This window comes from Lynx canadensis, chromosome D4, assembly GCF_007474595.2.
Source record: "Lynx canadensis isolate LIC74 chromosome D4, mLynCan4.pri.v2, whole genome shotgun sequence".
Taxonomy (NCBI): Eukaryota; Metazoa; Chordata; class Mammalia; order Carnivora; family Felidae; genus Lynx; species Lynx canadensis.
Window position 1 is genome coordinate 80847211 of NC_044315.2, and position 16214 is coordinate 80863424.

At 49.2% G+C, this 16214-nt stretch overlaps 1 protein-coding gene across 1 annotated transcript in view; it reads right to left on the reverse strand.

Annotated features, from left to right (window-relative positions):
* Positions 1-16214, reverse strand: part of TTLL11 (tubulin tyrosine ligase like 11) — a 238026-nt gene that overhangs the window by 37157 nt on the left and 184655 nt on the right. Inside the window, 1 exon segment of the mRNA XM_030292844.2 lies at positions 2669-2920. Coding sequence (XP_030148704.2) covers positions 2669-2920 — 252 coding nt within the window.

The following is a 16214-nucleotide window of genomic DNA, read 5'->3' on the forward strand; positions in this document are numbered from 1 at the left end:
AGGGGCTCACTGCCGGAGTCCGGCTCCCCACCTGAAGACGTTGTTCCCCCTACTCAGGGCACCAAGGCTCCCGCGGACAGTGCTGCAACAGACGGTGACCTGAGGGCCTCCAACCTCACCAAAATCGGTTTTACTGGCAAATGCCCTTAATTATTCAGAAAAAAAAAAAAAAAAAGGATGGAAAAATCATAAGGCCTATCACACAGAGACAGATCTGTAGCGATAGTTTTGACATTACTCGGTTCCAGTCTGAGAGTGTTTTAGGAGTCCCCTTTGCTAGAACCATTCTCAGTTCTGTTTTCTTCTCAAGATCGTGAATGAGCCTAGCAGCCCTCTTGGTACGTTCCCCACCTCTCATGCCGGAGCTCACACGCCGGTGGGCTCTGTGGTCAGTCGCACTTTGATTGAACCCACCCAGTGTTTCAAAATTATTTTCTGAATAGCCAACGTGGATATGCATGTATTGAGATTTTATATAAAAATCAGCATTTCTAGGGGCGCCTGGGTGGCTCAGTTGGTTAAGTGTGAACTCTTGATTTCAGCTCAGGTCATGATCTCGAGGTTCGTGAGATCAAGCCCCACGTCCAGCTCTGCGCTGATGGTGGGAAATCTGCTTGGGATTCTCTCTCTGTTCCTCTCTCTGCCCCTCCCTGCTCTAAGTCAATCTATCAATCAATCAATCAAATTTTTAAAAATCGGCATTTCTAGCTTCTCTTAGAAAATCAAAAGCTCTGGTGACACTAGCCCAGCAGCAGCCTTTCCTTTTATCCAGGGATGTCCCCTCCACAACCTTCCAGATCCCACCCACTGGCTTATGCTTCCTGCCTGACCCTGGAGGCAACCAAGAGTGTGATTCTTACGGTAAGCTATTTTTTTCAAATCTCTCCCCGCCCCCTTCTTCTATGGCCTTCTGCTTTTCCTCCATTCTTCCTTCTTCCTGCCTGGAACTCGGCCATGATGGCTGGATTTTGAGCAGCCATCTTGTGACTCTGAGGCAACCCTGAAGCTTGAAAGCACATGCTTAGGATGGATGAACAGAAAGACAAAAAGAAAGTGGGGCATGATCACATTGTGGAGTCATTAACCAGCCTAGAATCCCCACTGTCAAGCTTCCTATTATATGAGAGAAAATCAATCTTGTTATTTTAAACCCTTTATAGATGAGTATCTATTACTATGAGTCAAATGCAATTCCTAAATGAGTCAGAAGGTATCAGGTAGTATTTTCAGGGAAGTAACAACATGCATCTGTTGACTTTCTTGAGAATTCCCATTGTCTAATGGAAATAATAGTCACAAGACTCCCACCTAATAAATAGCTCCAGTAAACTAGGCTCTGGGTCAGGTGCTTGAGGATGTATTACATCCCAACCCCATAATAACCCTGAAAGGCAGGAGAGATTGTTCCCATTTTACAGACGAGGGAACTGAGCCTTGGAGAAGGTGAGGGATTTGCCCAAAGCCACACAGCTATTAAGTAATGTGATTGGTCCTGAAGCCAGACCCAAAGCCTGGACCCTTTCCACTGGGCTTTCCCCTTCCCCTCCCACCACCACCCCCCCCCAGAGCTAACACAAAGCGCTTCTCATAATCACCGTGCAAGTCCGAACTCAGGTTTCCTAAAATGGCAATTATTCCTGCTGATTCTTCTGTTCACCATCCCATCAGGAATATCAGAGAGCCAGAGTTAGAATTCAGAAAATTCAGTTGGAGAGAAGCGCATGACAAAATGTTTCCAATTCGAGACTTCTAATTATTTGCTTTAGTGAACAAAATTACGGAGAGCGTGACTTTGAAGTGGAAGGTAGAAATATTAAAATCAATGACAGGAAAACAACAGCAACATCGAATGCCAGCAGATAGTTTCCCTGAGGTGTGTAACACACGATCCTGCTAGCTCCATCCCCGTTTTATGGGATCGCTGAGATTCAGAGAGGGTCACTAACTTGCTCAAGGGTTACACAGCTAGTCAGTATTGCTTCAGATATTTATTCACACCTGTGTTGCACCAAAGTGCCCCAGAGAGTAGAGGCAAGTTAAGGAATAATCGAGTGCCGTGGTTTATTTTGTTGGCTTTGGCAAAAACGCAGCTGATTTATCTCATGGTTCATGTTTAAAATTCATGCAAATTGTGTGTTATACTCGATCATATAGCCGTGTTATTTTTATATCAGGACAAATACATTAAATTATTTATCAACTGAATTATTTAGCTTTTCTCTCCCGACATGGACACTTTGGAAAGACGTGCCTTTTTTTTTTTTTGCTGTGGCTTCCTAAATGCTCAGCACCCAGCCACTACCACTGGGAGAACATCACCCCGGTTTAAGAAACACAAGGTCTGTCCGAGTCCGAGGGGCAATTATTTATATGTGGCCTAAGGACCTAGTTTAAGGTAGCACAAAACTGTGTTTTAACCACAAGTGTAAGGTGGCGAAAGCTGTCACATCTGTAACATTCATTAGTTCATTCGACAACCAAGAGTGTGCCAGGCCTAGCTCCTGCCACGGGGCCACTCCAGCCCCGGCTGGGGCACTGACCCGGCACTGCAGACCACCCCCCCCCCCACCCGCCACCGCCCCAAGCGGTCAGGGAGATGGGACCAGCCAGATGCGGGGCCGGACTCCACCCTGCCCGAACCCCAAGCCGAGGGGCCGGTCTCACTGACCTTATAAAAGTCCGAAAGCCTGTTGGTCCCAACTTCATCGTCCCCTTGATCCCCAGGAACCGGATAAACAAATTTGCCATCCTGTCCACCAGGCGCAGGTAGTTGAATTGCTTGGCATACTTGGGGAACACCTGCTTAAGGCAGATGGAGGGCAGGTGGGCTTCGGGATCCGCGTTGCCGTCGGAGGCGCTGGCCGGCTCACTGTCGGAAGGATCCTCCTTTGCAGCTAATGGCTTCGTAAGCTGCTGAGACCTGAAGGACACGAGCAAGTAATGAACCAACAGGTGCAGCAGGAGTCATAGGACGCAGCGCCTTCTCACACATATTCTCCTCTCTTTACAGTTCAGATACCTCAGGAGGTGTTTTCACGGACACTGTTTTCATTGTACAGACCAGCGGCCTGACCTCAGAGAAGCGAGCGGCTCAAGCTCACATAGCTAGTGTGTGGCAAGGTCGGGACTCGAACCCAGGACAGAGCCAGGACCGCCCTCTGTTCTCCCATCCTGGTTTCCCAATGTGGACAACTGCCTTTACCGTACTCGTGATTCAAGAGAGTACTCTATTACAGAGCAGCCTAGGTTTGATTTCAAACTCCTACTTGTGGGTAGTAATTGAATAATTAAGAAATATAAAAAATCTCATTGAGGGCTGGCAAGAAGCCAGAAGCACAGTTCAATGAACAATTTGCAAAGATACATCAGTTTCCCAATTCTAGGAATAGGCACAATTACGTTTTCTGGCTTAACTATTTTCTTATTTGGAACTCATACAAAAAAAAAAAAAAAAAAACCAACATGATTATCATGTTGTGATCCCAGAGTCTGGATATTTCATTCTGAAATTATTCTGAGAGTCAAGAAAAGTCACAGCTACAACTCCCAGATAGCCACCTCTGGCTTGGAATGCTTTTCTCACCTCCAGACCCACATATTCATCACCTGCTGCACCTTCGGGATGGCCCCCAGTCACCCCAGGCTGAAACACCTGCCCATTTCCCTCACCCCAAATCTACACTCCCCATCTCCTTGACCGTCACCCCCATCTGCCAGCTACCCAAGCAGAAAATGTCAGGATAAATGCCAGGCCTACCTCCTCAGTATTTCCTGACTGGGGAGCTCTGCTCTCCCCAACCTGGGTCTTGTGGGTTCTCCCCTGGACCATACCAACCGCCTCCAGCCTTTCCCGTCCATAGACCCATAGACACTGGCACCTGAGGCACCTCTTTTTTTTTAATTAAATTTTTTTTTGAGAGAGAGAGAGAGAGAGGAGAGAAAGACCGTGAGCAGGGAAAGGGTCAGAAGGAGAAAATCTTAAGCAGGCTCCACATGAAGCCCAAAGTGGGGCTCGATACAACGACCCTGGGATCATGACCTGGGCCGAAATCAAGAGTCGGACGGTCAACTGACTCAGCCCCCCGCCCCCCCACCCCGTGTCCCCTGAGGCACCTCTTCTAAAGCAAACCTGGCTGGGTTGTCCCTTACTACAACTCTTTAGGGATTCCCGAGTGCCTACAATGAAGCCCATCCTTTTCATTCTGGCACTCAAGGCCCTTCTCGATTTCTTCTCCGTCCTCCTCATTTCCTATCACTACCTCTAGATAGGCCTGGGGTGCTCCCTGCACGCTCCCCTGTTGCCAGGTGGTCTGGGCCGGACCGGAGACTTGAGGCCCACTGCACCCCAGCTCTCCTCCACAGCTGGTGCCTCTCTCTGCCCTTCCTTGCAGCTCACCTCGCTCTCCTGTCTGCTGTTCTGCCCACAGCTGGTCCAGGGTCAGGTGTGACCTTTTCCACGTGTGCATCCATTCCTGAGACAACCCTGAGCAGGCTGTACTTGGTCAGTACATACTGCCCAACGGGCTAACTGATCCAGGAAAATTACAACCACGTCACATGGTATTGAGCTCAAGGCCACTATCTACTCTTTTCTTTATTAAATGGCCACATCCCCTGTGTTCCCACTTGTGAGCTCACCACCAGTCACCAAGTTGGGTCATCTTGGTATCTTTGTACCTGCTTTCCTTGGCCTTTGAGGTCTTCCCCTGGCCCTGGCTGCCCGGCACATTTCTTCTGGTCCACTTCCAGAACCAGCTCAGATGTCTCCTTGACCACACCAATGACTCTTTCCATGCTCCACTCCTGTTCCTTGGACTTGCTTCTTTGTTCCTCTGGTCAAGTGGCACTGCATTTGTCTGTAGACCAGTCCCTCTTACCACATCTCATTCAACTCTATCTCTACAGGACCTGGAACGCTTTTGGCTTTTGTGAAATGTCTCGTTGAATTTGTTGAAGTGGGCAAGTTTGCTTTTAATGGCAAGCCATGCCTCAAGTAAGATACCAAGGTTATAATGCTTTGTACACCAGCTCTTTTTTTTTTTTAATGTTTATTTTGAGGTGGGGGGAGGGACAGAGGGTCCAAAGCAGGTTCTGCACTACAGCAGCAAGCCCTGTGCAGGGCTCGAACTCACTAGCCACGAGATCATGACCCCAGCCAAAGTCAGACGCTCAACCGACTGAGCCACCCAGGCGCCCCCAGGAAAACAAACCCCTTTTGAAGTTCAGCCGTGTGGATGGTTCTGGGGAAACAAATGCTCAATCTCACCAGGATTTCTCCTGAGAAGCACACGCTCCTGGGTGGGACACTGCACAATCTCCTTTCAGCTAAGCTGGTTTTATCATCATCTCCTTGAATTTCAGGACAGTACATAAAAGTCAGTGGTTACTTTTCAGGTGAAATGACATGTTTCCACACGAAGGTTACAGGAAGACAGATGAGGAAAGAGTAGTAGTGTTCTGGAAATTAGCTCTTAAATTACCGGAGAAGTGGCAGTTGCTGACTTGCTAAGTACTCATTAGGTTTTTGGTCGAGGGAAGGTTTGGAAACGAACAGTTTGAATATGCTCTGTGACAATGAAGAGAGCTCCGAGAACCCTTCAATCAGCCGTCCTATCTCCAGTACCTCGCTGGCTCTTCACGCAGCCCTGTGAGGTGACTGTCACTCTTTGAAAAAAAAAATTTTTTTTTCTTTTAATGTTTATTCACTCTTCGAGAGACAGAGAGAGACAGAGCGTGAGCCAGGGAGGGGCAGAGAGAGAGGGCGACACGGAATTTGCAGCAGGCTCCAGGCTCTGAGCTGTCAGCACAGAGCCCGACGCGGGGCTCGAACTTATGGACTGCGAGATCATGACCCGAACTGAAGTCAAGGCTTAACTGACTGAGCCACCCAGTCGCCCCGAGGTGACTGTTACTCTTATGCCTTCTGTTCCGGGTAAGAAACCGAGCTCCAGCAAGGTTTGTCACAGCTGAACCAGGATTGTAAATCAGCCCTTCTAACCAGGGCTCGTTCGTTGCCCCTCTACTGTTAGAAAGCACAGCATGGTTCGCAGGGTGGGCCACAGAATCCAAAGTACTGTTATTTATGTTGTATTTTAAATAGTTGGGTTGTTTTTTTGTTTGTTTTTAGAGTATAACGGTCATCCATGCTCTTTGCAGACATTTTGAGGACGTATAAAAGAATCGAAATCATTCGTCACCCACAGCTCAGGGATAAAGACCATGTTTTGGTTTCTTATCTATAGTTATGAAGTTAGGATCACATTGCATATAGTGTAAATCCTTCTTTTCACACTTTAAGTTACATCCAGAGTATCTTTTTTTTTTTAACATCTTATTTATTTTTGAGACAGAGACAGAGCGTGAACGGGGGAGGGTCAGAGAGAGGGAGACACAGAATCTGAAACAGGCTCCAGGCTCTGAGCTGTCAGCACAGAGCCCGACACGGGGCTCGAACTCACGGACCGCGAGATCATGACCTGGCTGAAGTCGGACGCTTAACCGACGGAGCCACCCAGGCGCCCCACATCCAGAGTATCTTCCCGTGGCATTAAACACGTTTTCACGAAGGTGATTTCTCACGGATGTGAAATATTCGGTATTAAAGCCAAACCATAATTTAATTAGCCGCCCCCTTCAGTTGGCTATTGACTGTCTACTTGGCCTATTTATTAAAAAAATTTTATTTATTTAAGAGAGGGAGGTTGGGGGGTGGGGGTAGAGGCAGAGAGAATCCCAAGCAGGTTCCATGCTCAGCGCAAGGCCCGATGAGGGGCTCAAACTTACGAACCATGCGATCATGACCTGAGCTGAAATCAAGAGTCAGGCGCATGTCTGAAGCCATCCGGGTGCCCCAACATGGCCTGTCTGTGACTAAATGGAATGTGGTGATCGGTCCCTAAGTGAATGTGCTCCCTCTTAGAAACAGGACACATCACAGCTAGCAGCAGACTTGGAGGTCCTTCTGTGCAATGAAGCCATCTTATTTTTGGCGTGTGGTCTAATGCATGCAACGTAAAAGGTGCCATTTTAATCACTTTAAAGCGCACAATTCGGTGGCATTTAGTACATTCACAGTGTTGGGTACGCATCACCCTCTTATCTAGTTCCAGAACATTTCCATGACAATGCCATTTCAGAGAAGAAACTTCAATCCCGGGCAGATAAGGCCACTACCATCAGTGGGTCACTTAATTAGCAGATGGTCCAGGGTGGTGGCCTTTGCTTGGGTTGCTCTGGCGACGAGGACCCCACCACCTCCAGGGGACCTCTTGGGCTGGGCAGGCTTTCCCGCTGATATGCATGTCAGAGGAGGCCTCTCGCCAGCGTCCTCAGCCTGCCACAGGTTCTGCCCCAGAGCCGCGCAGATGGAGTGCTTTTTTTTTTTTTTCTCCTTTACGTGAGCCCTTCACATTCTTTCAAGGGCTGCTGTGTTTACTGGCTGACTACCGCTTCCCTTCCTTCCTGAATCCCAATTAATATGCTCAAGATGACAAGGGCCTTCTAAGCCACAGATATAATTTTCATGGACTCAAAACCACAAATTTAGGGGGAAGTGTTTTACTCAACTGGAAGAAGGCCGTAAAGATGTAGCTGATACAGAAGAAGAGATAAAACAGTGAGAAATGGTTATCTTTGCTTGAGCTAATTCCAATGATCACATCGAGATCCAAGTTATCACAAATACTGTAAAATCCTCTTTTTACTTAATAGCATTTTAATGGAAACGGCGGGTTTATGAAATAAAAGTGACTGGTAAAGAAAACATAAATCAAGCTTACTAGTCCTTTGGGGTAATTTCTTTTTTTTTTTTTTTTTATTGAATTTGGTGTATTCTTGATTCATTAAAATTCTGGAGTGTTTTATCTATTATCGCTTTTCAAATAAAATGGGATTCTTTTTTATTAAAACTCTTGTGAAAAACCACCTAACTTTCATTTTGCCTGCTATGTATTGGGGACCTACTGTACGTCAAGCATTGGGCCCAGCAACTTGCTTCTAGTACCTCATTTGTTTCTCATAACAATTTTACGAGGTAGGCGGAAACTACGAGGTAGGTGCCATTTTACAGATTAAAAGCCCAAGACCCAGAGAACCAGAATAATTGCCCAACCTCACAGATCAGTAGTGGGCTCAGAATTCATACTTCGGACTATACCACTACACATTCCGTGCTTAGCTCACTGTATTGTTCTTGTGCTAATTGGATTTAAATCCAACCAAAGACTTTTTTCCTTAGGCAGAAGCTCCATAACAGCCCCAGAAAGCAACCAAATCGGAAGGTAGATAAAGCAAGGTCAAATTCCAGTGTCGGAGAAAGTGCGCCAAGTCTCTCAGAGAAATAGTCACCATTTTTAGTTAAGCAGCCCTTCGATAATTTTATTTGTCCGAGGACTTCCCTGTCCCAGGGGCCTCGGTGAGGTGGACACAGTTCTTACCACCCCAGAAGCACGTGACCACGTTGGGGGGGGGGGGGAGACAAGACCCATCCATAAACAATGAGTGAGCAAAGCGGAAGTGGCCAGTCGAACATGCAGAGTGGGACCTAGAACATATGGAAGGAGGTTGGTTTGCTGGGTAGTATTGCATGAAGGGGAAGGGGTGGGAATACGAGCAGGAAGCTGGTGGGGGTGTCTAGGTCTCATAGGATCTAGGATGTGAGACAAGGGTGTTTGGATTTGGTAGTGCGGGAGATCAGGAGTGGTGGGTTTAGGGGAGGGGAGTGGCAAAATCAGAAGTGTGGTGAAGGTGAATGAGCCTGCCAGCAGCACGAGTCCTGAATCGAGGCAGGGGACTGGACGATGTTAGGAAGCTACTGGAATATTCCAGGTCAATCATTCTGATCAACCTGGCCAACCAGGATCAGCATCACCTGAGATCTTGTTAGGAATATGAATCCTTGGCCCTATCCCAGGCCTGTGGACTCAGAAACTTCTGTGAGTGGGCCAGGCAATCTGTTTAGCAAGCCTCGTGGGTGATTCCAAGGCAGGCTAAGATCTAAGGATCGCTGGTTCTAGGTGAAAGAGGGTGGATTTGGCAACGGCTTGACCATGGGGGTCAGAAAGGGAGAGAACACCCTGGATTGTGTTGCTGGGCAATCCGTGGGTTGGCAGGAGAGCCTCGTGGGCAGTGGTGGTGCTGCACCGAGGTAAGCAGGCTCCTTTCCCTGCCATTTGACCAAGACCTGTCCCCACAGTCACTTGGGGATTTAACTGCGCATTGTCATTCCTAAAGAAACTGCTAACCGCGTACCAAAGAAGCGCCTTAAATTAGCCCAGCAGCTAATTTAAAGAGCTGGAGGGTGAAGTCACTAAAAATAAACGGAACTACCACGTAGCCCAGCTCTGTCACTTGATGAATCTCTGCCATCGCAGGGCCCCATTTGCTTGATGGTGATGCGATGCTATTTGAACAGAAGGCGGTAGATGATAGAGCGGGCGAGGCAGGTGTTTCCAAATTGATGAGGCAAAGTACTCAGGGAGGGAACTTTGTCCGATGCTCCAGTCCCTGTAAGGCCCAGGCTGGGCCTACCTGTCCCCCTCCACGCAGTGTTCTGAGGGCTCACCTGGCCACGGCCACCTCCCTGGATCACTTCTTTCCCCAGCACGGCGTGACAGGAACAGCAACAAACACAATGGTGACGATATCGGATATCGGCAGCACTTACTATGTGCCAGGTACAGCAGTTTGAAACAAACTTAACCTTGATTCAATCCTACAAAGTAGGTGTTATTATTATGCCCATTTTACAGATGAGGAAACTGAGGTATGAAGATACAGTCTAATTCCGGTTAGAAACCCGGGTTAGAAACCCAGGCAGGCTGGTGCTAGCATCCTTGTTTCTAACCGGTGCACGACGCCCTTTCACACACGAGGAGTTACCAGGCACTGAGTGCCCGAGAGTCAGGCGGGATACGGGTAACATCCCATTTGAGCCTGGCAATGATCCTATGACTTACGTACTATCAGTGGCCCCATTTTACTCATGAGAAAAATTAGCTTCAGAGAGGTTACCCTACTTTGCAAAGGTCACTCAGCTATTACATGGCTGAGAGTGAGGATTTGAACCTGGGTCTGTTTGGGTTCAAAGCCCAGGCGCTCTCCACCCTGTCACGCTACAACTCATTGTAGTTACGCACCTTCTCTAGACACACGTTCTCCTCCCTGACGGTGGAGGGAAGTCTCTTACTTCTGGGATGTCATGCAGCCTATGAGGGAGCGTGGCTGCGAGGGCACCCCGTCCAAGCCTAGCCCAGGACTATTGCATCGCTTAGGATCAAACACACAGCCTCCCTATGAAGCATCCAGACGGATCTGCTTGGGGGCTCGTAACTGACCTCAATGGGACGACGCGGGAGTAACCAGCACGTATCTGGATGGGGCTGGTCCCCGTTGCCGAACAAATGAATCCCTATTTTACCATTACAGGCTCACGTGAGTCACCGATGCACGGCGTTTGTCGCGTATATGAATTGACCAGGGCCCCAGTGGCGACAGCAGCAGACCGGGTCTCAGTCACTGCTGGGGACGAGTTCCCAGAGCCCCCAGGCTGGGGTTGCCACAGGACCATCTTCCTGCCAGGCCCCGACTTAACAAAAGGACAAACATGAGGACTTACTCCAGTGCCCCCATCCCCACAGACCCAGAGCGCATGCTATTTCAGAGCGGGAAGGGCCGTCAAGGGTCACCGGGCTCGGCCCTCTCATTTTCCGGATGAAGGAACTGACAGACCTCGCAATACGCTTCTTTCCTAACAGGGCTCTCTCTGCTCCGCCCTTCCGCACACGGCCAGCATCTTGCCGTCGTTCTTGCTCTCTTTGTCCTGGGCAGTTAGAGTCAGTGAGGCGCACTGTCACGTGGGCCAGGGAGGGGTGATGCCAGGCAGCTCCTCGCCACAGGGCACCGGCCTGCTGCTCCCCTGGAGTCCCGGCTCTGCCCTCTGGAGCCGGGCGACCTCGGGCAAGTCATACAACCTCAAGGAAACCTTCAGCTTCCTCTTACAAAGAATGGGAATAATAATGGCACCTAACCTACCGGGCTGATGTGATTACAGAGAAAGTGGATGCATCGTGCTTGGCACGGCGCCTCAGTACCTGTTAGCCGCTGTGATTATAATCACCAACTTGATCTCCCGCCATCATCTCCGGAGGCTCACTGTCTGGTCACCAGGCTCAGTGGGAGAGATCGGCACACGTCTCTGGGAACTCCGGAGGCTACGGGGTTTCTTTACCCACTTTCTGACGGTTTGCTCTGCCCGCAGCTCACATTACTAGACACTAGACTGCCCTCCTGCTCTCTGAGCGGGAAATCTCACTGCAAGCTGCACCTGGCCTCTCGTCTCGCCCTAAATACATCCCCCGTATGAGTCTCATCTTCTTGGACCTCACTGGAAAACTGCCCCTCACCTGACACCCTGGTTTTCCACTGAGGATGACTAATGTCACAAAATAACGCACAGAGAAACGTCACAAAATCACTGCTGTTAAATGCAGAAAAAGTTAAACCGTGGAGTTAGCAGGGGCCCTGGCGGTCATTGCGTCCCATTTTTCTCTTGAACGATACAGGGATGTCGAGGCAGACACTTGCTTGGGGTGAGGTGGCCAGCGAGAGGTGTTGGCAAAGGCAGACCCAGTTCTCCTGGCTTCCTGTCCAAAGCACTTAAAAAAGGAAGAAGGAAAGGGGACAACAACAACAACAACAACAAACCAAACCACCGCTAAACTGAAATGTCAGAGTGGCCAAAATTCTGATTCTGAATGAAAGGCTTCGGACCGCGTGGAGGCCACCCTGGCAGGCAGGGAGGAGAATTCTTCCTCCACACCCCCCTCCACTCCCCCTCACCCCCCCCCTCCACCAAAGGGCTACATTGTCCCGTCTTTAACCCCACCCGGTGGTTGGCCACCATCTTTCTGTGGATGATTGGGCTAGTGCTCAACTTTTCACAGGAACCCAGAGAAGGATTTCCTGATTTTCGTCGCGCCTGGCCCACACTGGCTGCCCCAGGCGCCCTCGACCGGGCCCTCCCTCCTCGTGAGCAGAGCACTGGTGTGGGGTGGGGGGCTACTTTGCCTACCTCACCTCCCCCTCTCCACGCTCTTCCCCTTCTTTGTAAACGTTCTTTCCGAAATTATCCACGCGAAAACAACTCGTCCTTCACATCGTAGACTTCGCATCGCCTTCTCCAAAAAGCTTTCCTCAGCCTTTGGAGCTGGAAGCAGCCATTCCTTTCCCTAAAACCTTCTGGACTCTCTGTACATCGTCATCATCCTCATGCTCATCCCAAGATGTAAGTATTGAGCGTTTCATCTCTACCCTACCCAGAGCAGAGCCCACGGTCTGCATTCCTTTTGTCGCCATCATACCCAAATAGCTGTTGGTATGACTGTCTCTGACACCTGTCTCCTTCCCTAGACTGCGAGTCACGGGAGGGCAGGCCCTGCTGTCACTCACGTATGAATCTCTCTTCTGACACCGTTCCGGACACACAGTAGGTGCTCAAAACATTGGATGGCGAATACAGACGGGCATTGTTTCACTGAGTTCTTACAACAGTCTAGTTGATTAGACGCAGTTATTAACTCGAGTTTACATCTGAGGATACTGAGGCGTTGGGAGGTTAAGTCAGCTGCCTAAGTGATGGGGCTGGGCCCGGAACCCGGGGTCACATTTTTAACACCGCCACCGCCACACCCCTCCACATACATTGCCAGAATGCATCCCTTCTCTTTGTCCCTCCCAGCTATGGGAAGAGCCTGTCTATCTACAGGAGGAGCCAAGATTTCCTGGTGGCAACAGCAAAGCACCATCTATGTGACGATTGTAATCAGTGGTTGTATTAGCCTCTGTTTTACCACCTCCAAAATTAGCAGAAAAGGCCAACTTGAGCTTTCATTGTCTAGTTCTGCTAATGAAGGGATCCTTTTAATTACCCACTCAGCGCCTGTCTGCAACACAAAGCGTTTTAGTGTTTAAACACAGTTCTGCACCAAAGTATAGGCCTGTGTGAACACAGACGATAAGTGGGGGAAACCATGTGTAGAAGTTATCCTTTGCTTAGACTGTAATTCTTTTTGGCTTTCAATTTTATCCAAATGCAGCTCCTTTTTTGTGGTGCTCCTAGTTCTCCTTTGTATACTGTATATGTGCCCGGTGAACACCAGGTACCCAGGGATTCAGTGGGCATATCACAGGACGAATATCCTTCTCCCTTAAATTTTGGATGAAATCTGCTTGATTGGTGGATTTCACCTGCCCCTGATTTGCCCTCGGGGGTCCTCCCCACCCAGGACTGCCTTACGGCTGGCTGGTCAACCCGCAGTGAGGGTGTTGAACACAAAACTATCTTCATTCGTGTCCCAGGGGCTCAAGGAGTGTGTATCCCACTTTTTGAGGCAGTCTTTGTGTGTGTCGTGCTGTTTGGGGTTTTCACTAACGTGAGTGAGGCCTTATGGGGCTGATCCCATAACCTTTCTCAGGCAAGGGTGCCCAGAGTTTGTATTCCTACGTGGTCAGGGGGTAAGAGGGATAACTCCTACTGAGCCCCTCCTATGGGCCAGGAACCTTCTGTACGTTAATTACCCTGGTTAAGCCACACGAGACCTTAACATAGAGATATTAAGATGGAGATATTTTGGAAGCAGAATGCCTGGGTTGGAATCCTGGCCCTGTTGCTCACTAGCTTGGTGACTTTGGAAGAGTCTCTTAACATGCTCGTGCCTTGGTGTCTTTATCTGTGCAATGGGGATAATAATTCTACCTACATCACAGCATCATTGTGAAAACGAAATGGGCTAATACATATACGTAGAGCATTTAGAACCATATCTGGCATGCAGTAAGCACTCAATAAGTGTTAGCTGTTACCAAGCTAAGCTCAGGTTACATGAAGTCCTCAAGGTCACCTGCCTCTAAGTGGTCGCATCTGGTAATCTGGCTCTGACTCTCAAGACCTTGTTCTTTCTAGGCCTCCATCGGCGTTCTCCAGTGCCAAGGGGGCTCTCTGCTGACCCTCTGTGAGGACACTGCAGTCTGAGCCCTGGCGCAGCAGGGCGTGGCCTAGAGAAGGTCACTCTGGGTGCTCGATGCGCGCCTGGTCTCGGTACTGAGCGAGCTTCCACTGCCTTTCTGCTCCCACTGCTTCAAACGCACGGCTCTTCCTGGGGTTACCATGACCCTCCTGATCGCCACCGACCTTCTCAGTCTTTCTCCAGTTCAGCTTCTTCATAGCATCTGATGATGCTTTGACCACGATTTCTGGAACTCTCATTTCCTGGCTTCTGTGCCCATGCCCTGGTGGTTTTCTGTTCTCTGTCTTTTTTCCCTCCTGGAGGTAGAGTGTCCTTTAAGCCTCTGTCCTTGACCTGCTCCCTGCACCTCCCCCCCAACCCAGGCTCCCTAGGCCCTCCCATTCACACCCAGAGATGACTGCCCGGATGCCTGTGTCCTGCTCCCCCCCCCCCCCCCCCCCCAACATCCAGGCCCCAATCCCGCACACCTTGCCGAGCTCACTTCAGGTGCCAACCCACCCATAAGTCCCCCTCGTCCCTCCCACCAGATACACTCTCCTCTGGATCTCCCACAGCACCTCATTTGCTCCTCTCCTGTGCAATCAATCATCTTCTAAACTTATATTACAGCCGTGGAAGTCTGTGGCCTCTCTCCCCCATAGACTGTGAGTTTGCTGAAAATAGAACCCATTTTTGTTCCCCTAATAGTACTCTACATCTCATAGGCAATGCAAAAGAAAAGGCACGCTCGCTCGCTCGCTGGCTCGCTCGCTCGTAGATGACTGGGTAAGAAAAGCATTCTTTAAGACAAATAACGTGAAGAATTTGGTGTAATTTTGCCGTAGGCAAGAAAACGGGCGGGGTGACCTCTGCGTGTCATTTGCAGCTTCAGGTCCTAGAAAGCCATTTTTTTGTTTTGTTTTGTTTTGTTTTAAGGGTAATAGTGCAACAATAAGAATTTATGGCAATAAGAATAACAGCCATCCTGGCTCCACTCACTTCCTACCCGTATGGCCTTGGGGAAGTTGTGTTAGGCCCGGCCTCTGTTTCTCTTCTATAAAATGGTGATGGACTACAGCAACCCCCTCACAGAGGTGTGGAGGCATTCAGTAGGGTGACGTGAAACAAAAGGCTAGCGTCCTGGCTGCAGCACAGTGAGTACGAACGAAATGTCAAACAAAAATCAGGGACTTCCGGTCAGCTGAAGTCCAGCCAGGAAGAATTAACTGCCTCCTCCAGTCCGTAGCATTCCATCCCTCCAAGAACTTCGGTCCTCACAAAATGAGATTTTTTTTTTTTTTTTTTTTTTTTTTTACAACACGGCTAATAAATTAGGCATATGCATATTAGCAACCAGGTCCAGAGAGAAAGCCTAACTTTTTTCTCCACGCCATTTGAATTCCCCTAACATAGAGTTGTTGTCAAAATCCATTAAAGTATTAATTTCTCTTGTCACTGCACAATTCCCCAAGCAGACATCCAGACTGTGTGCAGTGGTGTTTCTCGCAGAAGTACTAAATGTTTAGTTATCATGGCACATTTTTTAGATGATGCCTCCCTGATAGGTCTAGAGAGACTGCATAGGTTCAAGTACAAGGTTAAGGCAGGGTGGCAGGACGGCAACAGTTGTGGGGATTACTCATCAAGCGGGCCTGGGGCTGAGCTCCAGCACTGCCACTTACCAGCTGAGTGGCCTCGGGGAAGGTACTTAACCTCTCTGAGTATCGGTTTCTTCATTTGCAAAATGGTGACAATAATACTAAACACACAGGGGGTTGGTGAGAACCAAATGGAATACCAAATGTAAAGAACCCCGTAGAATGCCAGACAGATCGCTGGCCCTCAGTGTAAGACAGCTTAAAAATCCCACAGATGTGGAGACGTGCAGACCGGGGTCTAGAGGCTGCTGCGCCCACTTGCCAGCCCCCCTGAGGGGCAGCCCTAAGGAGCAGTGTGCTTTTTGTGACACAACATCCCGGACACGGCACACGGACACTTCTTTCCCAGTGGTTTCTCCGGGCGCCCGTTCAAATGAGTTAAATATCCTCAATTGACCAGCTCACCTGGCGGAAGTGAAAGGTTTCTGTGCCAAGAGGAATGGGGCGGGCGCCCCGCACCCCAAAAAAGAAAACAAGAGAAAGCCTATCTTTTAGTTTCCCTGCTAACAAGCACCTCCTGGAGCTGAAGTCAGAGCTGGCCTCTTCCTTGGTT